Source organism: Colobus angolensis, unplaced genomic scaffold, assembly GCF_000951035.1.
Source record: "Colobus angolensis palliatus isolate OR3802 unplaced genomic scaffold, Cang.pa_1.0 Scaffold216, whole genome shotgun sequence".
Taxonomy (NCBI): Eukaryota; Metazoa; Chordata; class Mammalia; order Primates; family Cercopithecidae; genus Colobus; species Colobus angolensis.
In genome coordinates this window covers 1,402,428-1,428,936 of record NW_012115333.1, presented here as the reverse complement: position 1 = coordinate 1,428,936, position 26,509 = coordinate 1,402,428, and the positions used below count along the sequence as shown (strand labels likewise).

At 46.3% G+C, this 26,509-nt stretch overlaps 2 protein-coding genes across 5 annotated transcripts in view; both read left to right on the top strand.

The window, feature by feature from the left end:
- KIF4A (kinesin family member 4A) overlaps window positions 1–18,886 on the top strand; it is a 141,197-nt gene extending 122,311 nt beyond the window's left edge. Inside the window, exons 24-31 of one of the 2 annotated variants that reach the window (XM_011943144.1) lie at window positions 1,047–1,217; window positions 2,208–2,315; window positions 3,292–3,369; window positions 3,721–3,816; window positions 4,355–4,543; window positions 15,877–15,993; window positions 17,664–17,786; window positions 18,065–18,886. In XM_011943144.1, coding sequence (XP_011798534.1) covers window positions 1,047–1,217; window positions 2,208–2,315; window positions 3,292–3,369; window positions 3,721–3,816; window positions 4,355–4,543; window positions 15,877–15,993; window positions 17,664–17,786; window positions 18,065–18,268 — 1,086 coding nt within the window. In that variant the 3' untranslated portion in view covers window positions 18,269–18,886. Of the gene's footprint in view, window positions 1–1,046; window positions 1,218–2,207; window positions 2,316–3,291; window positions 3,370–3,720; window positions 3,817–4,354; window positions 4,544–13,153; window positions 13,449–15,876; window positions 15,994–17,663; window positions 17,787–18,064 lie in introns of those variants that run through there. The other variant, XM_011943145.1, reaches the window with a different exon arrangement.
- A 2,056-nt stretch (window positions 18,887–20,942) lies between these two features.
- Window positions 20,943–26,509, top strand: part of GDPD2 (glycerophosphodiester phosphodiesterase domain containing 2) — a 10,745-nt gene continuing 5,178 nt past the window's right edge. Inside the window, exons 1-10 of one of the 3 annotated variants that reach the window (XM_011943136.1) lie at window positions 20,943–21,294; window positions 22,892–23,005; window positions 23,270–23,373; window positions 23,681–23,774; window positions 23,969–24,028; window positions 24,292–24,390; window positions 24,569–24,662; window positions 24,787–24,932; window positions 25,058–25,140; window positions 25,234–25,384. In XM_011943136.1, coding sequence (XP_011798526.1) covers window positions 22,901–23,005; window positions 23,270–23,373; window positions 23,681–23,774; window positions 23,969–24,028; window positions 24,292–24,390; window positions 24,569–24,662; window positions 24,787–24,932; window positions 25,058–25,140; window positions 25,234–25,384 — 936 coding nt within the window. In that variant the 5' untranslated portion in view covers window positions 20,943–21,294; window positions 22,892–22,900. The remainder of the gene's footprint in view (window positions 21,295–22,891; window positions 23,006–23,269; window positions 23,374–23,680; window positions 23,775–23,968; window positions 24,029–24,291; window positions 24,391–24,568; window positions 24,663–24,786; window positions 24,933–25,057; window positions 25,141–25,233; window positions 25,385–26,509) is intronic. The other 2 variants (XM_011943137.1, XM_011943138.1) reach the window with 2 other exon arrangements.

The following is a 26,509-nucleotide window of genomic DNA, read 5'->3' as shown; positions in this document are numbered from 1 at the left end:
TAGAGAGTTTAGTAGATAAAGGTTGGTGTAAGCAAGTACAGGCCAGTCACTTACAAAAATATAATATGACTCACAAATTGATGCCCGTCGTGACTGGCCTATAGCAAGTGCTGAATGCATGTTAGCTGTTGTTATTAGGAAAGACCAAAATGCCATAGTGGGTCACTGGCTAAACATCAACTGTTATACTGTACTACTTTTTAAAACCCCTATGAGATGTATATTCAAAAATTTAAGATCCAGTCTAGAAAAGGGAAAACCTAAGCATCTTTTGACATATAAAGATTCATTTTAAGGAAAAGCCATCTTTGCTGACCTTAAAATGATATGTCACCTTACATTGTCACCAGAGGAATGAAAATTGAGTGCCTCTGGTGATTGAAGCATTTTCACTCAAGACAAGCATACAAACTCCAAACCTACAAGTTTAAACAATGCTACCCTTTATACATTTTTGTGTTAGCTTAGCAGATTTGTTCTACTAAGGAAATCTTGATCAGTCTTGTGAACACTGATACTTATGATGTTCACCATCTGGGCTAGTAGTGAATGTAAAACTAGGCCAGTGTAGGATATCATGTAGCCTGAAGAGCCAGATCTGCAGTCTCAGTCTACGAGTTCTAACATGTGAATATAGACATTCTGAAATGGGACATAACTGGCCATAAGAGTGTGTCCTGTGGATTTCACTTAAAAATTAAGGAAGAACTTCGTAAATATCAGAATTTGTAATTGTCAGATACTGTTCGGGTTAGGTTTACTCTTACCTTGAGGCAGAGCAAGAAATAAAATGGCCTTAGCAGTGGCTTCTAGCCTCAAGATACATGTCTCAGCAGAAATGTGGACTCTTGGCCTGAGAATAGAACAATAGTATATTTACTATTCAATGTTGGAATCCATATGACATGAAAAAATAAGAATAGACTTGGACGTGGAGGAATTTTTCTCAGACCCTTTCAAGAAAGCTGACATTACCCTGCCTATTGAAAGGGGGAAAGAAAGGTGGTCATTCTTCAGATAAACTGATCTTCTTTTATTCCTTCCAGCTGGTCTCCTCCAAAATACAGGTCAGCAAACTTGAAAGCAGCCTGAAACAGAGCAAGACCAGCTGTGCTGACATGCAGAAGATGCTGTTTGAGGAACGAAATCATTTTGCTGAGATAGAGACAGAGTTACAAGCTGAGCTGGTCAGAATGGAGCAACAGCACCAAGAGAAGGTAAACTCTAGCAAGCCAAGAAGCTACACTGTGAAACTATCATTGCCTTGTATCGTTAGTTTTTTTTAAAAAAAAGTGGGGATATAAAATTTCTTTCAAAATCTATGTGGCCTTTTCTAAATTTTGCAAAGAAGAAGAAACCTGGGCCGGGCGCGGTGGCTCAAGCCTGTAATCCCAGCACTTTGGGAGGCCGAGACGGGCGGATCACGAGGTCAGGAGATCGAAACCATCCTGGCTAACACGGTGAAACCCCATCTCTACTAAAAATACAAAAAAATTAGCCGGGCGAGGTGGCGGGCGTCTGTAGTCCCAGCTACTCGGGAGGCTGAGGCAGGAGAATGGCGGGAACCCGGGAGGTGGAGCTTGCAGTGAGCTGAGATCCGGCCACTACAATCCAGCCTGGGGGCAGAGCGAGACTCTGTCTCAAAAAAAAAAAAAAAAAAAAAAAAAAAAGAAACCTGAAGCAGAGATGTGACTTGTCTAACTTTATACATACCAGTGACAATGGCTCTTAGTTTCCAACTTAAATATGAATATTAACATGCTGAGAAACAGGCCCAGCATGGTGGCTCATGCCTGTAATCCCAGCACTTTGGGAGGCCAATGCAGGCAGATTGCTTGAGTCCAGGAGAGTGAAACCCCATCTCTACAATAAAATACAGAAAATTAGCTGAGTGTGATGGTGTGCACCTCTGATCCCAGCTACTCATAAGGCTGAAGTGGGAGAATCGCTTGAACCCATGAGGCAGATGTTGCTGTGAGCCATGATCGTGCCATTGCACTCCAGCCTGGGCAACAGAAAGGAAAAAAAAAACTATGCTGAGAAATATCCATGCTGTACTCACTACTTCATGCCATGAGAGCAAATGAGAACAGTTTACTTCTAAATCACAAGGGAGCAGTCACCTGGATCACTGCTTGAACTAAGTGAAAATTTCTTTTTCCCTTTGGTACCTTTGTTACTACCCATTGGGTCGTGTCTTTCTGTAGGTGCTGTACCTTCTCAGCCAGCTGCAGCAAAGCCAAATGGCAGAGAAGCAGTTAGAGGAATCAGTCAGCGAAAAGGAACAGCAGCTGCTGAGCACACTGAAGTGTCAGGTATGATCAAGAGGGAGAGGTCTCCAGAGATGAGTTTCACAGTACTGACTGAGAATCTTGTCTCATTTAGACCCTTGTACTGGCAGCAGATAGTTAATTACCTACTGGAAAAAAGATATATAATGGTAGCCTCTACTGCCTTTAGGCCCTATTTGATCAGGTTAGGGGTACTTAGAGTGTAGCCACATATAGGAATAACCTCATTTTTGGTACCAAAATGGCAGCACATACTCCATACCAGACTCTGAGGCCTTGTGGTTCTTGGCGTCAACCCTGAGCTCTAAAGAGTTGAGGAAATGAAATCATCCAGTAGTTACTTAGAATCCTAGGGACATTCAAATCTGACATATTTGTAAAATGCCTGGGGTCTGAATATCTTCCAGAGGCTAGGAACACCACACCCTTTAGTAGCATGTTGTAGCACTATTTTAGTCTAACTTAGAATCTTTCCTGAACCACCAGTCTGTAGGGTTTCCTTGGCACCTTCCATCTAAGACACAAGCAAACTAGTTAAGGTTGTATGCATGGATCTGGTTGTCTTAGGTGCCAGGTAGTTCAGTCAGGCTTATTAAAGTGGCAAGTAAACTGCCTGGTCTGTGTTAAGAAGGGTAAAGAGAAGCATCTATAGACTTCAAGAAAATAGAGCTAAGTTTCTGCGGGTTTCTTAATCAGCATCCCAATGTGAATAAGGGATATGAAGCTAAGGAGTGGAAAAGAATAAGGAAGGCTTGTCAGGCAGAGTGTGTGGTTCCTATGAGTGTGGTCAGAGCTGCTGGGGAGCATTGGAATAGAAGTGGCATTCAGGTCACCTAGGAACTGGGAATCAGACATTTTTCTGGGTGCCAATGCCTGCTGTGCAAAAACCATCTGCTGCCAGCAACTTGGCAGCAGTATGTTTTCATCTATGTGAGTTGTTTGGTAACCCACATGTAGTGCCCAAAATAACCCCACATATCACTGCACTATCTGGAAATAGGATGAAGAACTTGAGAAGATGCGAGAAGTGTGTGAGCAAAATCAGCAGCTTCTCCGAGAGAATGAAATAATCAAGCAGGTAATAGTTTCCCACCCACTTGATAAGCCCTAAGAGACCCTGTTGCTACTGAGGCCAGCTCTTGGGACCAATCCCCATTGTGGTGACTTGGCTCTATTTCATGAGGTCTATACTTAGTTTCCATGTGACCTGTGCATTTCAAAGTGGAATAAACATAAGTTTTTAAATTTGCCATTTTCTGAATCTAATATTGTTGATATTGGAAAGTGGGAGTCAACGTACTCTACTATAATCCTGCCTCACTTTACTATGGTTTAACATTGAGCTAGCCTAGGTCTGGTATCTGTTTTAGTCATGAACACTCCCAGAAGCTGTCCTGCATTATATACTTTGTCTCTTCTTTTCAAATAGAAACTGACCCTCCTCCAGGTAGCCAGCAGACAGAAACATCTTCCTAAGGATACCCTTCTATCTCCAGACTCTTCTTTTGAATATGTCCCACCTAAGGTAAAATGATCAGTGCCTGTGATACCTTTGCACAGCGTAGGTTTGGGGTAAGTGTGCTAAAATTGCCCTTTATAAGAGGTTGACAGTTAAAATTCCCAAATTCTAGCATCTCACATTTCTTTGGAGTCCCAGATAAAACTGCAGTTCAATCCTAAGGAAAGTAGGCACTCTCACTCCTCAGAAAGCTGACTTTGGGCCACGGACAGGCATTATTTAACACAGCTGAGAAGGAGGAACAGGAGAAAAGAGCAATAATGTTCAACTGTCCATCCAAAGATACTTATCTCATCATATCATGAGTTTCCCTTTCCTCCCTCAGATTGGTCAGCCTCCAATTTCACTGCCTTCAAAGACTCTGCAAAGCCAAAGGCTAAAGCAGAATTTCTTCTGATTGGTAAAGCCAAGTGGGGTGAATTTGAGAGAGTCTGAAATCTTTGCTCTGAGAATATAGCTGGCAACAGTTACTGGGAAGATATGATGCATATGTAGTTTTTAATTTTTATGAAATAACTAAACTACTCCAAACCTTTTTTCTTAGCCAAAACCTTCTCGTGTTAAAGAAAAGTTCCTGGAGCAAAGCATGGACATCGAGGATCTAAAATATTGTTCAGAGCCTTCTGTGAATGAGCATGAGGATGGTGATGGTGATGGTGACGATGATGAGGGGGATGATGAGGAATGGAAGCCAACAAAATTAGTTAAGGTGTCCAGGAAGAACATCCAAGGGGTAGGAGCCAGCTCTTCAACTTTTTTTGTTTTGTTTTGTTGTTGTTGTTGTTTTTGGAGTCAGAGTCTCACTCTGTCACCCAGGCTGGAGTGCAATGGCGCATTCTCAGCTCAATGCAACCTCCGCCTCCCAAGTTCAAGTGATTCTCGTGTCTCAGCCTCCTGAGTACCTGGGATCACAGACATGCGCCACCACACCCAGCTAATTTTGTATTTTTAGTAAAGACAGGGTTTCACCATGTTGGCCAGGCTGGTCTCGAACTCCTGGCCTCAAGCAATCTGTTTGCCTCGGTCTCTCAAATTGCTGGGATTACAGGTGTGAGCCACTGCGCCTGGCCTAGCTCTTCAACTTTGTCAGGGATTCTAATTCTTAGTATTCATTCACTGCCACTGGGATAGTTTTCTGAATCTAGGAATGTGTTGGCCCCATACCCTTTAGCTACCATTTAGAGGCACTGACTCCACTAAAGGGGGGGCTTGTTGGGCCATCTCTGTGTAGAACCTGGGGCTGCTTGAGTGCACAAGTTGGCTTTCTTCTTGTTTTCAGGTTCTTATCAATTTGAATAGGTAATATTCCATACCATTTCATTGAAGCTGATACCAAAATGATCAGAACAATTCTTCATGTTTTTATAGCATTTTACAGTTTATAAACCATTCTCATATATATTACCACTTTTAATCACCACAAAAAATCCAGTGAAGGGCCAGGTGCAGTGGCTCACACCTGTAATCCCAGCACTTTGGGAGGCCAAGGCGGGCAGATCACCTGAGGTTGGGAGTTTGAGACCAGCCTGACTAACAGGAAGAAACCTCACCTCTACTAAAAATATAAGATTAGCCGGGCGTGATGGCACATGCCTGTAGTCCCAGCTACTCGGGAGGCTGAGACAGGAGAATCGCTCGAACCCGGGAGGTGGAGGTTCCGGTGAGCTGAGATCATGCCATTGCACTCCAGCCTGGGCAACAAGATTGAGACTCTGTCTCAAAAAAAAAAAAATCCAGTGAGATATTCATTATTTGCATTTTCCAGAGGGACCCCTGACCCACAGGAGGGAAACGACCTTGCGCAAGGTCATAAAACTACGTGACAGTCAGGACTAGAAACCAAATATTCTGACTCCAAGTCCAGTTTGCTTCCCCCACATCATGGTTATGTCAGTAAAAACCTTAGACCAGAAGTTGAGTGGGTACTTTATCTTTGCCTAACAGAGTGATTTCACTCCCTAGACTAAGGAACAAAAGGAATTACAGAAAAAGCTAATAATTAAGATCAAACATATTAAGTTAAGGCTAGTTAGGAACAATCTGACTTAGGCATGCTTTATTTGCTTACACAATGATAGTCCTGCTCAAACCTAGATGTTTTATGTTGAAACATTAACTTCCCAGGCATTACAGTTGGTCCCCAACTGTGCCCTGCAGCCACGTTCCACTTAAAGAGAACAGTTCACAAGTTACCTTAGCTGGCTTCCTACGTTATTTGATTTGATTAGCCTATAGCTCATCACCTGGGGAACTGAGCCTTATAAACCCACACCACCAGGATGAAGCAAGTCATAAGGTATAGACAGCCATGGTAGTAAATCATTTGGTCAGTCAGAATCATCAAGAATGCAACATACCATGTGCTCGTGGTGAAACTAAGAACTCATCCTTAGCTTCAGAGAGTTTATAATCTAATGGGAATACAAGGTAAAGGAATAGTAGCCTACCATAGAGAATATGGTAGCATATTCATCTCAGGGAGATGGACTGGGGAGTTTTTGGTTTGTTTGTTGTGTTTTTTTCTTTTGAGACCGAGTTTCGCTCTTATTGCCCAGGCTGAAGTGCAATGGTGCAATCTCGGCTCACCGCAGCCTCTTCCTCCCGGGTTCAAGTGATTCTCCAGCCTCAGCCTCCCAAGTAGCTGGGATTACAGGTGCCCGCCACCACACCTGGCTAATTTTATATTTTTAGTAGAGACGGGGTTTCTCCATGTTGGTCAGGCTGGTCTCGAACTCCTGACCTCAGGTGATCTGCCCTTGACCTCCGAAAGTGTTGGGATTACAGGCATGAGCCACCGCGCGAGTTTTTAAGAGTGACTATAAAGCCAAACCAAGGAGGTGTAATTTAAGAAAATGCCATGAAAGAGGTGACTATTGCTGTGTTGTAAGACAGAAAAGGAAATACAGTCTTGGGAGCAACTGCGAGACATTTCTGGCACAATGAATAGCATACTCCTAAGACTTGAAGATGGTAGTGGAACACAGTTGGGACACTTAGAGAAAATGGGATAGAGAGTGTCTGTCTTTCATTCATTTACTCAACAAACATTTATGGACGTTTTACTATACTTGAAGTAGAGAGCATGAACTGAATGTAGATTAAAAGGTCAGCTAAGTAGTAGGAGGCAGAGTTGAGAAGTACACACAGAAAAATGGTAGAGGCCAGGCGTGGCTCATACCTGTAATCCCAGCAGTTCGGGAGGCCGAGGCAGGCAGATCACCTGAGGTCAGGAGTTCAAGACCAGCCTGGCCAACATGGCGAAACCCCATGTCTACTAAAAATACAAAAATCAGTCAGGCGTGCTGATGCATGCCTGTAATCCCAGCTACTTGGGAGGCTGAGGCAGGAGAATTGCTTGAACCCAGGAGGTGGATATGGCAGTGAGCTGAGATCACACCACTGTACTCCAGCCTGGGAGACAGAGAAAGACTGTCTAAAAAAAAAAAAAAAAAAAAAAAAAAAAGTAGAGGGCCTAAAGCTCTGGAAAAGAATTTCCAAATGTGAGGTGAATACAGGTATACTTGTCCTCAAGGAAAGCTTCATATATTTATTATAGCACTGTTGCTCTAAGCTTAAAAGGGCAACATAGAAGTATATAGCAAATATTGCAAGTAAATAATATTTGCTATTAGTGATAAATCCTATGTCTAAAACAATGAGGAATTATTCTTTTCTAGGCTTTTCCCCTGATTTTATAATTTGGAAAGTGAATATAACTGGACTTTAAAGGGAGCAAGTTAGCATAAAATCTAGTTTCTCTGAAGTTACCTTTTGGCAATCTGAAAGTACATGGATGCTATGACTGCTCTTTGATCAGACTGTTTGCAGACGTATTACCTGTAGACCTTGATGCTTCACAGAGGACCTCTATTATTACTGCTTCAACCCAGCTGAAGCTGGCTGGGACTATCACTAGATTACTGAAAAGGAGACTGAAGCAGGCACCAAAATGATGACTTGTCCAGAGTTAATGGCTTCCTTACTCAGCCACATTTCCTATATGTACTAAGGAGATGCTGGGGGGTAAGTCATGTGCTATCATAGAAAAAGTAGTAACCTAGAAGCCAGATAGACATGGGTCTTGAGTTTGCCACGGGTTCATTGAGTAACCTTGAGCAAGTCATTCTCCCTGGGCCTCAGATGCCTTATCTATGCAGTGCAGGGTCTAGAACAGCAGTCCCCAACCTTTTTGGTACCAGGGACCGGTTTCATGGAAGATAGTTTTTCCACAGACTGGTCGTGGGGGTGGTTTGGGGATAAAACTGTTCCATCTCAGATATCAGTCATTAGTTAGAGTCTCATAAGGAGTGCGCAACATGCACAGTTCCTAACAGGCCACTGACCAGTACTGGTCCCCAGCCGAGGGGTTGTGGACCCCCTGGTCTAGAATAGATTATGAATAAGGTTCCTTCTAGGATTAATATCCTGAGTCAAAGTAACAGTCAAAGTTGTGTAAATGGTTTTAATAACAATGCTTTTTTTTTTTTTTTTTTTTTTTTTTTGAGATGGACTTTGTTGCTTGGGCTGGAGTACAGTGGCACAAATTTGGCTCACTGCAAGCTCTGCCTCCCGGGTTCACGCCATTCTCCTGCCTCAGCCTCCCGAATAGCTGGGACTACAGGCACCTGCCACCACGCCTGGCTAATTTTTTGTATTTTTAGTAGAGACAGGGTTTCACTGTGTTAACCAGGATGGTTTCGATCTCCTGACCCCATGATCCACCCGCCTCAGCCTCCCAAAGTGCTGGGATTACAGGCATGAGCCACCACACCTGGCCATAACAATGCTTTTATATGGTGTTATATGGTATCTGAGAAGTTAGGAGGAATATATGCAAAAGCACCTTGTGAAGCATACAATATCATGCAGATATTGTTGTTAAAGCACTATAAGCATTTTACAAATATTCTCATTTGTCACATTTGGCAGAAAAGAGGGAACAGGTATTCTTGCCTCTACCTTACTGATGAAGGAATGGCCTGGGCACGGTGGCTCATACCTGTAATCCCAATACTTTGGGAAACCAAGGTAGGAGGATCACTTGAGAGCAGAGTTCAAGGCTGCAGTGAACTATGATTGTGCCACTGCACTCCAGCCTCAGTGACCGAGCGAGACCCCCATCTCTAAATTTAAAAATTTAAAAAAAAAAAAGAATGGAGATTAACTTGGATGAAGTGACTTGTCCAAGGTCATGCCAAGCATTAAATATAAGACTAGAGCCTGAGTCTCCAAATTCCTAGTCTGGTATTCTTTGTTTTTTGTTTTTGCCACAGCATCACTTACCAATCCTGGTATTTTTTTTTTTTTTTGACCAGATCTTATCCATCTGAAGTATGAGGTACAGTGTAACACTGAGCTTAGTGCTAGAGGAATTATGGACTCTAAAGCAGTAGTTCTCAAGTCTAGCCACACATTGGAACCCCCAAGGGAGCTTTTAAACATGGAGCCTGGGACCCCACCCCCAGATATTCTGATGTAATTAGTCTGAGGTAGGACATGGCCTTTTTGAAAAGCTGCCCAGAGATTTCTTATGTGCAGCTAGAGTTGAGAACAACTGGCTTAAGTTGAGAACAGAGGTCTTTCAGCTCTACTTTCCACTCTCTACAAAGAATCCCTTGGCCGGGTGTGGTTGCTCATGCCTGTCATCTCAGCACTTTGAGAGGCCAAGGTGGGAGGATTGCTTGATGCCAGGAGTTCAAGACCAGCCTTGGCAACATAGCTAAATCCCATCTCTACAAAAGAAAAAGAAAAAAAAAGAGTCCCCCTATTACTTCTCAACTATGGTGCTGGAACATGCTGGTGGGTTGCCAGCAGTTGTGATACACACACACACACACACACACACACACACACACACACACACACCACCCTGTATACATGTAGTAAATACATTTGTAGTTATGCCTGTGATAGTGTCACATTCTGTCTTTGACATTCTAATCTGCTTCCTGGTGTGAGAGAGAATAGGATGAAGTTACAGCTCATGTACGTGGTATTCATGCAACTACATCTGTCATGTATGTCATGACTGTACTATAATACCACTACCAGGTGTTTATCTAACCTCTTCTTGCTGGAAGACTTCTAATAGGGGGAAGCTCACAGTCTTACAGGACAACCCATTGGACTCCACTAATTGTTAGAAAGTTCCTTCTTGTTTAGCTGAAATGTGCTGTCCTATACATCATCCCAATGGGTTTTGGCTATATAAGAGCCTAATCATTCTTTATGACAGCCCTTCAGATACTGCTCTCATGATATTATCCCTTGGATAAAATAGAGAAACATGGACGAGGTAACAGAGCATTTTTGAAGCATTTAGATGAATTTGTAAATGGCCAAAGGACCTTACCCAGGCTGTAGCAATCAATGGATCACTGTCATCCTGGGGAAGTATCACCAGGACATGTCATAGAACTCCATCTTTCATCCTGTCTTAAAGCAGCAAAGATTTTTTGTTATTATAATGTCTAGCATTAGCAAGGGTGACTAAGAAGGGCACTTCTGGCTGGGCACCGTGGCGAACACCTGTAATCCCAATACTTTGGGAGGCTGAGGTGGGCAGATTACTTGAGCCTAGTAATTTGAGACCAGCCTGGGCAACATGGCAAAACCCTGTCTCTGCTAGAAATACAAAAGATTAGCCTGGCATGGTGACATACACCTGTAGTCCCAGCTACTCAGTGGGGACTGAGGCCACAGGATCACTTGAGCCCTGGAGGTTGAGGCTATAGTGAGCTCTGATCATGCCACTGCACTCCAGCCTGGGTGACAGAGTGAGACCCTGTCTGAAAAAAAAAAAAAAAAAAGAAGGGCATTTCTGTATTGCTATTAGGAATATAAATTGGTATACCTTTCAGGAAAGCAACTTGAAAATACGTATCAATAGCCTTTAAAATGTTTCTATCCTTTGACCCAGTAATTATACACATAGGAATTTATACTAAGGAAATAGACATTGGTATGTAAATATATTTATTCGTTCAACAAATATTTTTCTGGGCACCTATGTGCCAGGCACTGTTTCTAGCTGCTGAGAAGACATGAAACAAGACAGGTGAGATTCTTTGCCCTCATGAAACTGGTATTCTTGTGGGGAGAGAGACACAGTAACCAGAAAAATAAAATAATTTTAGATAGTGATGAGTGAAAAAGAAAATAAAATATAGTGAAGTCATAGAGAATGTGGGATGGGAAAGAGCACTTTAGAAGAGTGCTTGGGGCCAGGCGCGGTGGCTCACGCCTGTAATCCCAGCACTTTGGGAGGCTGAGGTGGACGGATCACGAGGTCAGGAGTTCAAGACCAGCCTGGCCAACACGGCAAAACCCCATCTCTACTAAAAAAAGAGTGTTTGGGGAGGCTGGGCATGGTGGCGGATGCATGTAATCCCAACACTTTGGGAGGATTGCTTAAGGTCAGGAGTTAAAGACCAGGCTGGGTAACATAGCAAGACCCCATCTCATTAAAATAAAATTTTGTTTAAAGAAGAGTGCTAGGCCGGGCGCGGTGGCTCAAGCCTGTAATCCCAGCACTTTGGGAGGCCGAGACGGGCGGATCACGAGGTCAGGAGATCGAGACCATCCTGGCTAACACGGTGAAACCCCGTCTCTACTAAAAAATACAAAAAACTAGCCGGGCGAGATGGCGGGCGCCTGTAGTCCCAGCTACTCGGGAGGCTGAGGCAGGAGAATGGTGTAAACCCAGGAGGCGGAGCTTGCAGTGAGCTGAGATCCGGCCACTGCACTCCCGCCTGGGCGACAGAGTGAGACTCCGTCTCAAAAAAAAAAAAAAAAAAAAAAGAAGAGTGCTTGCGGAGCTCTCTCTGAGAAGGAAATATCTCAGCTGAGGCCTAAACAGTGAAGAGCAAGTCAGGAAAAGCATCAGAAGAACATTTCAGGAAAGGGGAACAGAAAATGCAAGACCTCAGGGCAGGAATGAGCTTAGTATCTCGAGGAACAACTAAAAAGGCCAGTGTGACTAGAATGTATTGAGCATAAGCTACAGTCAGGGGATGGGTAGTCAAGGGCCAGATGATGGAGGGCCTTGTCAGTCATGGTACAGCTTAGATTATATTTCTATACAAGGATATTTACTAAAACATGATTTATAATAGTGAACAATTTCTTTCAAAACAATCTTAATATTTAACATTAGGGGACTGGTTAAATAAATTGACATTATCCCCGTGAGGAAATATTATACACAACTATTAAAAGTCAAGTGTTTTGGTTTTCAAGTTTTGTAAAGTGATACATATTATTTTGCTAATCAGAAAAAAGATGTTATTGTGGTTTCTACAGAGCAACTACAGAGCAAAGGTGATGGTTCTCATATGAAAAAAATTTAAGGGCTTGAATTTGACTATAAGCTCAGTATGAATTCACAAAGATGTGACAGGAAAAAAAAAGCAACTGATTTTAGGCCTCATTAATAGGACTACTGGGTCCGTAACAAGGGAGGTGTTTATCACAGTCCACCTCACAGTGGTCACACCACATTTAGAAAGTTGTGCTCATTTCTAGATCTCACAATTGAAGAACTTTGACAAATTGGTGTATAGTCAAGGTGGTGAGGATACACGAGAACCATGTCATGTGGTGAATCATTAAAGGAACTAGGTACATTTAACTTTGAGAGGATTTGGACAGAAGGGGACTGGGGAGTAGAAATTATGTTCAGGTTTTAACAGTTACTCTATAGAAGTGGGGTTAAACTCATTCCATGTCATTTTAGATGGCAGAATTGGGTTGTATGACTAGAAGTTATATAGAAACTATTATCACCTCAGGATAAATAGAGCTTCAGATAATTAGACCAGGGATGTTAAGAGGAGCGTCATACATCAAACCAGTCTTTAGATGGTTGCTGAGGTCTCTTCTCACTCTGTTCCTTCATCCTGTGAGCTTGGCCACCTCTATCTTTTCAAAGCCAAACTATCCCACTTTCTTCTATGATTTTTCTTATAGCATTGCTTCCTGTAATTCTGATCACTCACCTCTTTTTTGTTTAACATCCTCTTTATAAAACATACACACTGAATTCCTGAATGTGCATACAAGGAAACATGCTTATCGATTAAACTGATTTAATAAACAGGAAACCCTTATAACAGTGCCTGGCACACATTAATGTTAGCTATCACTACTGCAGCTTTGTTTATAAGAGTAGAAAATGGCACTATCAGGAGAATGGGTAAATTGTGGCAAGTTCATAGACTGAAAATGAATGGAATCGAGCTATATGTGTCAACATGTAAGATGTCATTTATACAAAGTTTAAAAATGTGTAAGACAATTTCTTGTTTATTTTTGTTTTTTTACAAAAACTCCTATGTGTGGCCAGGTGCTGTTGCTCACACCTGTAATCTCAGCACTTTGGGAGGCTGAGGCAAGAGGATTGCTTGAAGCCAGGAGTTCAAGACCAGCCTGGGCAACATGGCGAGACCCTGTCTCTACAAAATCAAAAACAAAAAATTAGCCAGGCGTGGTGGCATGTGCTTGTGGTCCCAAATACTCTGGAGGCTGAGGCAGGAGGATCACTAAGTCCAAGAGGTTGGGGCTGCAGTGAGCTATGATTGCACCACTGCATTCCAGCCTGGGTGACAGAGGAAGACCCTGTCTCCAAAAAAAAAAAAAAAAAACTAATGTGATAAGAGACACAGGAATGTTAAATACCTAATTCAGTAGACTGTTTATCCCTGGAAAGGGAGGAGGCAAATGGGATCAGGAAGGAGTACATAGGAGACCTGGGTTATATCTGCATTTTACTGTTAAGGGGGGTTAGTGGGGGCATGAGTGAGGTTTTCTATTGCTATTGTCTATGCTTTTGTACGCATGAACAAAATTATGGTGCCCTGAAATAAGATGCATTATTTCTTTCTTTCTTTTTCTTTTTTTTTTTTTCTTTTTTGAGACGGTGTTTCACTCTGTCGCCCAGGCTGGAGTGCAATGGCATGATCTTGGCTCATTGCAACCTCTGCCTCCCAGGTTCAAGCGATTCTCCTGCCTCAGCCTCCTGAGTAGCTGGGATTAAAGGCATGCGCTACAATGCCTGGCTAATTTTGTATTTTTAGTAGAGACGGGGTTTGACCTTGTTGGTCAGGCTGTTCTTGAACTCCTGACCTCAGATGATCCACCCGCCTCGGCCTCCCAAAGTGCTGGGATTACAGGCATGAGCCACTGCGCCCAGCCAGGATGCATTATTTCAAATGGGATCCGACTGAGCCGGGGTACAGTGAAATAATTACTCCCCATCTTTTCTGAACTCCAGATTTCTACCTGACTGCATTTGCTTTGGGACAGCCATTTCAAGCTGTTGACTCACAGAGCTTGCTTACACCTCAAATCCCTAGGCCCTTTTCTGCACAGTCTTTTTTTTTTTTTGAGATGAGGTCTCACTCTGTCACCCAGGCTGGAGTGCAGTGGTGTGATCTCAGCTCACTGCAGCCTCCACTTCCCAGGCTCAAGTGATCCTCCCACCTCAGCCTCCCGAGGTTGCCACCATGTCCGGCTGATTTTTTGTATTTTTGGTAGAGACAGGGTTTCACCATGTTGCCCAGGCTAGTCTCAAACTCCTGAGCTCAAGCGATCCACCTGCCTTGATCTCCCAAAGTGCTGGGATTACTGGCATGAGCCACTGCACGGTCTACTTTTAAGCCAGATCACTCTCCATATTGTATTTCTATGACTGAGTTGAGGGGAACCTAAATACCAAACTTACAAACTTTCTTTCTACTTTCACACCTTAAGTCCAGCTTGTCAAAATATTTTTGAATTGTGATTCTTTTATCTTACATATTACTCATCCTTCCAGCTTTCTGTCATTGTTAGAGCTGATAAATATGCCTACCTTATAGACTAGTTATGAGATTCAAATGAGATTTTGTATTTATGTACATGAAAGTACTCTGAAAACTGTAAAGTGCTATCAAATGTAAATGATTTTATTTCATATCATCAGTGATTTATCAAAATGTGGTAAGGACAAAGCCCAGACTAACACTGGACAAAATGCAGAAATGTGAGCTGGATGAAAGTACAGTTTGGTAATTCTAAAAATACTGAGCAACTACACTCAGTTTTTAAATGTACTTAACTATACTACCATCCAGCTCACAGTTCTTCACTTTGCCCATAAAGTTATCACAAGAGTCTTTGTCAGTTGCTTTGCATTATGCTACCTCTGATCTGTCCTTCAAGTATTCTGTCCAAAAGAAAATGGATTTTTCAGCCAGGCGCGGTGGCTCACACCTGTAATCCCAGCAATTTGGGAGGCCAAGGCGGGCTGATCACCTGAGGTCAGGAGTTTGAGACCAGCCTGGGCAACGTGGTGAAACCCCATCTCTACTAAAAATACAAAAATTCGCCAGGTGGCCAGGCATGGTGGCTCACGCCTGTAATCCCAGCACTTTGATAGACCGAGGCAGGTAGATCGCCTGAGGTCGGGAGTTCGAGACCAGCCTGGCCAGCATGGTGAAACCCTTTTTCTACTAAAAATACAAAAATTAGCCAGGCGTGGTGGCAGGCACCTGTAATCACAGCTACTCAGGAAGCTGAGGCAGGAGAATTGCTTAAACTCAGGAGGCAGAGGCTGCAGTGAGCCAAGATCGTACCATTGCACTCCAGCCTGGGCAACAGAGCAAGGCTCCGTCTCAAAAAAATAAATAAAGTAAAAAAATTAGCCAGGCATGGTGGCGTGCACCTGTGATGCCAGCTACTCAGGAGGCTGAGGCAGGAGAATTACTTGAACCTGGGAGGCGGAGGTTGCAGTGAGCAGAGATCGTGCCACTGCACTCCAGCCTGGGTGACATAATAAGACTCCATCTCAAAAAAAAAGAGAAAAGAAAAGAAAATGGATTTGTCTGGCAAGACTTGTTCTCTTTAAACCTGTGACAGTTCTTGGTGATTATTGTTTCACCAAAGAAGAGAGGACTAAGGAGATTGAAGCTTGGTAGATAATAGTACTTTCCATTTTTTTCTAGAAAAGCTTACAAATGAAGGGAAGTCATTTTAAACTAGTCTTCTAACCCTTTCAGTAATGTGTCTTTCTGCAAACCTGTTTTGCAGTGTTCCTGCAAGGGCTGGTGTGGAAACAAGCAGTGTGGGTGCAGGAAGCAAAAGTCAGACTGTGGTGTGGACTGTTGCTGTGACCCTACAAAGTGTCGGAACCGCCAGCAAGGCAAGGTAGGATCAGTGCTGTTTCCTCTCCCCATCCCTTCAGACCTCCCACTAGTTTCCACCCTCTTTTTCTGCCTTCCGTCCTGAAACCTGGAGTCTCCTGCACAGCTCTTCCTACTCTTCTCCTTCCCTCTGAACCCAGGAAAAGAGACAGTTCACTTCTCAATCCTTTTTCCTTGCTGCTTGCCTGTTCACATACCCCTTTCAGAAACCACAGTGCTTCCCAGGAGATTCCCAGGTATAGAGCTCCCTACCCCCAGGCTTGGCTGTAAAGTTTCGGTACTGTTTTTGAGACGACAAGGACAAGAAAGCAGGCATTCACAGGCATATAGACACGTAGGATCAAACTAGTCCAGAGGTTTAACTGGAACTGTAAGACCCGTGTGCTGAGGTAGCAGCTTCCAGGAAGTTAATCCTTCTGACATCTTGAGACATTCGTTACTTAGACTCTCTCCATGGCAACCAGCTAGCTATTGCATGGCTCTAGGAAAAGACCCACAGGAACCAGGCCTTTCTAATAGTCACTGTTATAAACCAAGTTAATCTAAATGTCCTCTTAATATTGTTCCCAGGAATAGCAAACTCAGGAAAACCAAATGTGCCCTGGGAAGAGCAGCACCAAGCAGGTCAGATTCCTATACCTGCCTTACACCTACCTGTGCAATAGCAAAAATGTATTACTACAGCTCTCTATGTGATATACAATAATTCTAGCAAGCACGGTCTAATGATGATTCATCATGCATTTCTTGAACATCCACATGTGAAGAGTTTCAACCTGCATCTTCTATTAAAAAGACCTCTGGCCGGGTGCAGTGGCTCACGCCTGTAATCCCAGCACTTTGGGAGGCCGAGGCGGGCAGATCACGAGGTCAGGAGATCGAGACCATCCTGGCTAACACGGTGAAACCCCATCTCTACTGCAAATACAAAAAAATTAGCCGGGCGTGGTGGCAGGCGCCTGTAGTCCCAGCTGCTCAGGAGGCTGAGGCAGGAGAATGGCATGAACCCGGGAGGCGGAGCTTGCAGTGAGCTGAGATCGCACCACTGCACTCCAGCCTGGGCAACAGAGCGAGACTCCATCTCAAAAAAAAAAAAAAAAAACTTGTAATATACATAGGCAAGCCAGAAGTCAGGCTAAGAACTGTAGAAGTAGCAGAGACCTTGAGGATCCTCTATTCCTGTGGTTTTTCAATTTGGGTTCAAGAGTCATGTAGTAGCTCCATGAAAGGGCCTCCAGGCAGAGGGGCATGGCCCCTCCCTCCCTCCTCCCATCTCTATCTGTCTGTCTCTCAGAATCAGTTTCGTTAACTGAAAGGAATACTAATACAGGCAACACCCAGTATGGATGGTAAAAGGGATATCGCAAATTGTAGAGGGGGGAGTTTAGTCAAACAAATGACCAAGGTTTTCTTTGCTTTAAACCTGTCCTTGTGAGATGTCCCATGCCACTACCTAGTCTTTGCCTTCAGAGGCTACCTACAAGCATTGCTCCCATTCTTTCAGGGACAGAGTATGTCAAACACTGTGACCTCCCCAAGCAGGGCCTCCCTAAGACTTGCTTCAGCTGACTAATCAGGCACTTAGAACTGTTACCTCTTTGGTTAAATGGGAGCAGACTGATTTTGTAATCCTGGCAGCCAAATTTATAATATGCCTGTCTGCTTGATTTTCAGGATAGCTTGGGCACTGTTGAACGGACCCAGGATTCCGAAGGCTCCTTCAAATTGGAGGATCCTACAGAGGTGACCCCAGGATTGAGCTTCTTTAATCCCGTCTGTGCCACCCCCAATAGCAAGGTAGGTGGGCTAAAAGGCAGGCATTGGAAAACTGGATTAGCATCCTTCTCTGCGTTATCTATGACAGACCAGTAGAAGAGAGGCAGGTGGAGTAAAGGTGTAATCAGCTTGCTGGGAACTAGGGGTCACGCATAGACTAGAGTCTGGTTTTTTCCATGGAATGATCTTAAAGAATACCTCATACTACTGGGAGTATGTCGAGCATCTATAGCAGCTCGGCTGGGCTGAGCTTCTGCCCCTTTCTAAAGTCTATTCATACCTGTCTCTGTCCCTCCTAGATCCTGAAAGAGATGTGCGACGTGGAGCAGGTGCCGTCAAAGAAGACTCCCCCAGCTCCCTCCCTTTTTGACCTCCCAGAGTTGAAACATGTAGCAACAGAATACCAAGAAAATAAGGCTCCAGGGAAGAAAAAGAAACGAGCTCTGGCCAGCAACACCAGCTTCTTCTCTGGCTGCTCCCCTATCGAAGAAGAGGCCCACTGAAGTTGGAGTCATCATCTCTACCCTCAGTCTGGCTTGGGAGATCTTTCAGGTTGCAGCCAGAAGGGGTTTTTAAATGACTTCTCTGGATTTCAGGTTTCTTGCTGTTGAAAAAAGGAAAAAAGTGTTACTGAAAAGAAGGTAACCTCTGTTGGATGTTGGCCCTCAGCCTCCAGCTCCAGACTACTACTCACTGTTCTCCAGAAGGGTGCTAAACCACCTACTGAAGAGAGAACCAACTGACTTTCCTAATGACTCATCAGGAACCAGTCCTCAAAATCATCAAGTTATTTCTTATTTGTGAGCAGTTCAGGCTATCTCATGACGGGGATGAGGCCAAGGCTTTCTTATCTTTTGGTTGTCTCTGCTTAACGGAGGAGCCTGGCCTAGGATGGAGGCCTGGTTTAGATCTTTCATTCCACCTCAGGAATGGGGTTGTGATCTGTACTGTCCTGACCCTCTCTGAATTGTGTTTCAATAGTACTCTCGATTGTCTTCCATGTTGTTGAAGTAAATGAATTATTTTTAAATGTTAAGTAAGTAAATAAACCTTAGCCCATCTACTGTTTGGGAAGATCCTTCTGTGCTAGAGGGAGAAATAAAATTTCAACCTGTGTTCCTGAGCCCCTGAGGAAGCTATTAAGGGGATTCATTACAAGTACCTGAACCTCCCTGCCTTATTGTAGCTGCTCTCTTTCCCAGAAGGTAGTGTGAAGTGTGACATGTCTTTATGTTGCTCTGCTACCCTAAGAAATCAGAATCACGTTAGCAAGGCCAGTGGCCTGACCTCCACTGTAGAACCTGCCTGGCTTCCAGATTTGGGAGGAAGAAACCACGTTTACTAACCATCTCCATGTTCTTGCCACAATTTTATTTGTTCTTCACACACACACACACAAAGGTCAACATAGATAGATGTCCTTATTTTGCATTTGAGGAAACTGGGGTACAAAGAAGTTAAGTAACTTACCCAGAGTCACAAAGTTAGTGAGCTAGGACCCGAACGCAGAGCTACCATCCAAGCTTCACTCTAGCCAACTCTCTAGAGTGCCAGCAGCGGCCACTTCTAATGCCCTGCAGCCTGATTTCTTAGTGTAGGAGGGGCATTGCACTATACTGCTGTCCAGTCCCAGGGCAGAACGGCACTGGCTCCTTGCATTCTCCTTTGAAAGATGCTTATGCCTTACAATGTATCAGGGTTCTCTATCTCTGCTTAAAGCTAAAAGGGGGCCAGCCCTGGAATACCATACACAGGCTGCTGACTGGCCTTGTCTTCTGAGGTGCTCACAAGCCCTGCGCTTCATATCTATGCATTCTGAATCCCAAAACCCTTCTCCCCAAAAAAGCTCCCAAACCATCCCCAAAAACTCAAAAGCCAAGACTCCTCTAGAATCCACCAGAGCCCAAGCAAAAGAAATTGAGCAACAGTCTGCCTAGAATGAAGCCTGCAATGGACTAGGTGACCTGCTGGTCCTCCCTGGCCTCCTGCCAGCAAGCAGCCCTGCTTCTCTTTGCATTTTAATGCCGAGGGAGTCTCTGCCATTGCCAACTAGAGCCTCTGGACACAATGGGAAGGCTGAGTGGGAGGGGGGCCAGCTCTTGGCATAAGAGAGCCAGTCTTCCTTCTCACTATTTGAAATCCAGTGTGTGGCGGGGGAGGGGGAAGCAGACTTACCCCAGAGAAAACATCTTTTCCCACCAACACTGCACTAATAGCCCCCAGACCTCGAGTCACCGCATCAGGCATAATGTAGAGGGAGAGGTCAATCAAGCCAGGCCCTGGCCCCCATCCCACCCAGACCCCTGTGCTTTAGCATTAAGCAAACTCTATAGCATGCTAACCAGCCCTTCCCTGCTGATGCTATAGTAACAGCATCTTTTGTATGTGTTCATCTTCCAAAAGCCTGTGACCCCAATATACGCTACACTCCTCAAAGGATTCTTGGAAAGAGACTCATATGCCTTAGGGACAAGGCAGTAGAAATGACACAAGTCCTGAATGAGCATCTCCTGTCTGGGGTGATGAGGGAAGACGGGAGAACTACTAGTGTCACCCAGGATCCACAAGGCCCATGGGGACCTCTGGTCCAGAAACAGGGCAACTTGCTGTCCAGAGTTCAGGAAGTAGCTTGCAGCTTCTGTTGCCCAGGCTGGAGTGCAGTAGCACAATCTCAACTCACTGCAGCCTCGACCTCCCAGGCTCAATCTTCCCACATCAGCCTCCCAAGTAGCTGGGATTACAGGTGCACACCACCATGCCTGGCTAATTTTTGTATTTTTTGTAGGGACAGGGTTTTCACCATGTTGGCCAGGCCGGTCTTGAACGCCTGACCTCAGGTGATCCACCCGCCTCGGCCTCCCAAAGTGCTGGGATTACAGGTGTGAGACACCGCTCCAGGCTGCAGCTTCTTATACATGCACCTTGCTGAATTAGAAGTAGGAGCTCAAGAGGGGAGGGGGCTTAATGAATCAAGGCTGTATTCCCAGGGAGCTTGAGACTTGATGTTAGACTTACACACACATACATACACACACACACACACACACACACACACGCCTTTCCAGTGGGCTGGCTGGGCCTCTTCTCCTCACTGCCAAGCTGCAAAGTTGTGTGGTCACCTCCCCCCCAGCTTCCCGCCAGCCTGTGCCCTCAGCCCTCGCCTCCCTGAGCCAGGACAAAGCCCCAGCAGTGACTGGGAGGGGAACAGGAGGAGGGACAGAGGGATGGGAAAGGCTGCACAAAGGAATTCCTCACCCCAAGCCCCCTGACCGCCAGCAAGTAAAGAAGCAGATTTGCTCTCCCTCCCCCTTCCTGCCTTCCATCTTCCCACTCGGGCTGTGCCCAGGCCACAGAGCAGCTGCAGGCCTTGGGAGAGGACCTACACAGCCTCCTGTAGGTGGCAACAGTGCCACCTGTTTGACTCATAGGGCTGAACTGAGGACTGAAAAAGGGAGGAGGCAGACCACTCGGAGAGGAGCTGGGAAGCAGTGCAGAGAGAAGAGTGGAGCGGAGCTGCCACTGAGCAAAGGTGTGAGGGCTCGGGAAGGCTGGGGGGCTACAGATGGGAGCTGTGGAGCAGAGACCAGCTCCATCCCGCTGGGCTTGGACCAGGGGATTGAATGGCACCCCTGTCAGCTCCCCTACTTGGGGTTTTCAGGCTGCTCAGACCCTGATCCCATCCTACAGACAGCTCCTGAAGGGAGGGGACTCTGGAAGGCAGTGTCTGGGGCACAGGGGTAGGACCCCAGGGGAGGCAAGAGCTTAGGGCAGGCTATCAAACCAGCTCCAAGATGGGCAGAGGCAAGGGCTTCCCTTTGGGTTGGCTTTTTACCAGGAAGGGTCTCAGAGAGGGGAGAGATTTCCTTCCCCCAGCTCCAGCTCCTCACCCCTACCCTAACCCTCCTTTCCCAAGGCAGCATAAAGAGGGCAGTTCAGAAGCAGCCACACCTTCCTCCTTACCGGACCCAGGCACTGTGCACTCCTCTAAGACTCCATAGCCTCTGGGGAGCTCGGAGGACAAGGGGTCCTGTCCCTCAGCCCACATGCACACATGCTCACACACTTTGGGTGTATCCAGGGGCTCCTTTACATACTCAAAGTCACCTGAAATCGTATGGTACCGACAGCCAGTTGTGCAAACACAAGTACAAATGCTGACACAAATCGCACACCCTCTCGTGTAGAATCAGTCACATACCCAGCCAAGTCTGGGGATCAGCTCAGTCAGCCAAACCCAGAAGCATAAGGTACAGGGGTCCCCTGCCCCAAGACAACCACACCCCGCATTCACACCTTTGCCCTGCATTTGTTGTACTCTGACCAAAGCTAACTTAGAGGGTGGGGCTCCTGAAGGCGGGTCTGGGCTTCTGGTTGGGGTAGGGGGATGACTGGGCAGGAAAGGACAGGACTTGAGAGGGAGGCTTTGTATTTTGAAAATCCAAAGATTCCTTTAGAAGACTGGGAGTGACCCAGGCAACATGTTCACCTCAAGTCTTCCTCTTTTTGGCAGTGCCCTCTGTCCCCTGGGAGGTGGACACAGAGAATCTTTCAGGGATTTGTGATCTGAATAATCTCTATATCCATAGCAACTGGCCAACTAGCTGGGCCTTCATTAGCCCCAGGTCAGAACTGGAACCTTTGCTTCAGGTTACTTCTGCTTCCTGGGCCGGAAAGCAATTCAGCACGGGGCTGCCTCCAGCTTGGCCAAACCTGCTTTAACTTGCTGAACTGAGTTTGCCCCACCCTGGGCAGTTTCTCTTGAGTTCTTTACCCCCAGGGCAAGTACTCCATCCCCAGAGGTGTGTGCTGTTAAATGGGGAGGAGCTGGAGACAGTGGATATGCATCCTGCCTGAAAAGAGGCTGGACCTCTTGGGTGTCCCACTGACTCTCCAGGTATCAAGATTAAAGGGAAACGAAGGCTCTGGAGATTGTCTCCCATTGCCAGGCTTGCAGCTGGGGCTGCTCACTTCATCCAGTCTGGCACTCTGGGCCTGCCCCGTGACCTCCGTTGCTGAGCAGCGGCCCAGGCCTCTGCTCCTCCCCCGGGCTCCTCAGATACACTGGGAGGGAGACTGGGATCTGCCCTCTGCCAGGGTCCCTGATGGTTGAGTGTCCCTCCCCCCAGGCCTTCACCATGGCCGAGTCCCCCGGCTGCTGCTCCGTCTGGGCCCGCTGCCTCCACTGCCTGTATAGCTGCCACTGGAGGAAATGCCCCAGAGAGAGGATGCAAACCAGCAAGGTGGAGTAGGGATGGAGGGGGGAGGCTGGAAGTCAGAAGGCAGAGGCCCACTGGAGGGGATAAGAAGGCCAATTGTGCTCATAGACAGTTTGGGGGAAGGGGCTCTCTCTCCCAGGAAGAAAATCTCCCTCAAATATGGAAAGAGCTGCCCCCTGAGCAGAGCAGCCCAACACGGGGCAGGCAGCTCCCTTCAGCTGCCACCTGTTGGGGACTCTGAACTTCAAGTAGGTATTGGTTGTGAGTTTCTCTCCTGCCCCTTTGCAGTGCGACTGTATCTGGTTTGGCCTGCTCTTCCTCACCTTCCTACTCTCCCTGGGCTGGCTGTACATCGGGCTCGTCCTTCTCAATGACCTGCACAACTTCAATGAGTGTGTCATGGATTACCCCCGCCGCTTCCCCAGCATACGTGTCAACCTGCTCCCCACCCTGGGACCCCTAGGCACCCCACTGTCAGTCATCCCCCAGCCCTGCCCAGCTCCTCAAACCCAGCTCTGCTGCTACCCAATCTCCTTAGAAAATCCCTCCACAAAATCTCAATCCTTGGAGCCCCTGGCCCCGTGAGGGGCTTTCTCCTCACTCCCTTCTAGTCCTCCTGGATCCACCCACCCCACCTCCCCTCAGGCCACTATTGACACCCCTTCCCCCACTTGGACACTTCCGTCTCCCCTCCCACAGATTCCTCTTCCGCCGCTGGGGACACTGGATGGACTGGTCCCTGGCATTCCTGCTGGTCATCTCTCTACTGGTCACATATGCATCCTTGCTATTGGTGGGTCCGGAGGCCGCTGGCCTAACCCCACCTCAGCCTTCCTTCCTGCTTAGTTCTAGCTCCCTATTCTCATCCTGGCCACTGAGGGAGGGGCTAATTCTTGGGTAGGAGGGAGGTACCAGCCTGGGAAGCCCACCTCAGTAACCTTGCTCCCCTCTTGGTGCCCCATAAGTCCCACCACTCTCTGCCCCCAGGTCCTGGCCCTGCTCCTGCGGCTTTGTAGACAGCCCCTGCATCTGCACAGCCTCCACAAGGTACAGTAGGCATGGGAATGCATGGGAGAGGGGGCCACTGGGCCCAGCAATTGGCTGGCTATTTGCTGAGGACCTCACTTTTATACCCCCGGGGGGTCAAGCCCAGGACCTGAAGCCCAGTAAGTATTTGTTAAGTGAAAAGAGGAAAGCAGATGTGTCAGGGGAAGGGAAGGGTCGGGTCCCCTTTCCAGAGAGTGAAGGAGCAGCTCACCAACCATAAGCCCAAATTGACCAAGAGGCCTCATTCATCCCTGGGCCCCCAGGTGCTGCTGCTCCTCATTATGCTACTTGTGGCCGCTGGCCTTGTGGGACTGGACATCCAATGGCAGCAGGAGTGGCATAGCTTGCGTGTGTCACTGCAGGTGAGTGACCAATCTCCAGTGTCTAGGCGGGAGCCTTGGCTTGCAGCCAACTCTAGAACGTATCTTGCTCCTGTTCCCCCAAGACTATAGGTAGCTCTGAACTCCAGTAGTCAGGCCCTAAGAGGAAAGCGGGGAGGGGCACTGGAGAAGAGCCTGCCTCACCAGCTCTTGTCCACAGGCCACAGCCCCATTCCTTCATATTGGAGCAGCCGCTGGAATCACCCTCCTGGCCTGGCCTGTGGCTGATACCTTCTACCGTATCCACCGAAGAGGTGCCAATGCCACTGCCCCACTCACCCTTGCTGGCCACTCATGCTCCGCCACCTGCACTCTGCCTTCCGTCCCCAGAGCTCTCCCCTTGCCCATTCTTGAAAGCCTGTCCCCCACTCCCCACAGGTCCCAAGATTCTGCTACTGCTCCTATTTTTTGGAGTTGTCCTGGTCATCTACTTGGCCCCACTATGCATCTCCTCGCCCTGCATCATGGAACGCAGAGACTTACCACCCAAGCCTGGGCTGGTGGGACACCGAGGGGCCCCCATGGTGAGTGTTGGACAGAATGCTGGAAGGGTCAGGAAGGTCTGCTCATCTGCGCTACAGCGGCCAGGGCTGTGGGTTCCCAGTCTCCCACCCTCCCCTGCTACCTCATCGCCTATTCCCTTTCACAGCTGGCTCCCGAGAACACCCTGATGTCCTTGCGGAAGACAGCTGAATGCGGAGCTACTGTGTTTGAGACTGATGTGATGGTCAGGTGAGGGAAGCTGGGGCTTAGGGGATCTGGGGGGCTGGAGGATATGATGACCAGCCCCAGAGCTTGGCCCTCTGACACCCCTTGTGCCCTCAGCTCCGACGGGGTCCCCTTCCTCATGCATGATGAGCACCTGAGCAGGACCACGAATGTAGCCTCTGTATTCCCAACCCGAATCACAGCCCACAGCAGTGACTTCTCCTGGGCTGAACTGAAGAGACTCAATGCTGGGTCCTGGTTCCTAGAGGTGAGGACAGCCTCTGCAAAGAGGCAGCCACCTACAGGGACACTCAGAGAGGACAGAGTTCATTCTGTTGATAAGCATTTGCTCAGCCCTGTGCTAGGCAATAAGAACACAGTCTGTGCTCTCACTCAAGTCACTTCCACCTAGTAGAGAGCCTAGGCAGCAGACGATTCAGGAAACCCAGAGCAATAAAAACATTTTCCTGCCTGGGAGAGAATCAGGAGTGGATTCATACAGGAGAAGATGAGAGTCTTCTCCTAAGATGCACAAAGCAGGGAACGGGAACTCCGTCAGAGGGAAGAGGACATGTAAAACCCAGAAGTCTGAAAAAGGGTGTTTCCAGGAATAAAATGTGGCGGAATGTAACTGAGAGAGACAATTCATGGGAGTGGTAGGGAGCAGAGGCTTGGCCTTGAAGATCTCCGAATGCCTGGCCCAGAAGTGTCAACTTCAATCCTGTAAGTGGTACAAAATATTTAAAAGGATATTGAATTTTTTCAGTTCCTCTTTCCCTGATTGTAAAAGTAGTAATACATGTTCATTGTAAAAAGTAAAACATCAGAGAAATAAGAAATAACATAGAAATCAAAGTCTCCCATAATCCAATCCCTCTGAAATATTCACTGTTAACAGTTGGATACACACACACAGACACACACACAGTTCCCGACTTATGAGGTTCCACTTAATGATTTTTTTACTTTATGATGATTTGAGATTGATATACATTTAGTAGAAACTATACTTAGAGTACCCATACAACAACTGTTTTTCATTTGCAGTACAATATTCAATAAATCACATGAGATATTCAATACTTCATTACAAAATAGGTTTTGTATTAGATGATTTTTGCCTAACTGTAGGCTAATGTAAGTTCTGAGCACACTTAGGGTAGGCTAGGCTAAGCTAGGATATTTAGTAGGTTAGGTATATTAAATGCATTTTTGATTTTCAATCTTTTCAACTTAAAATGGGTTTATCAAGATAAAACCCCATCATAAGTCAAGGTGCATCTGCATACACAAACACACACTCTCTCTCTATTTTGCACAAATAGAATCATTACACAGACTCTTTTGCAATTTGCTTCTTTTCCATTTAATTCTTTTTTTTTTTTTTTTTTTT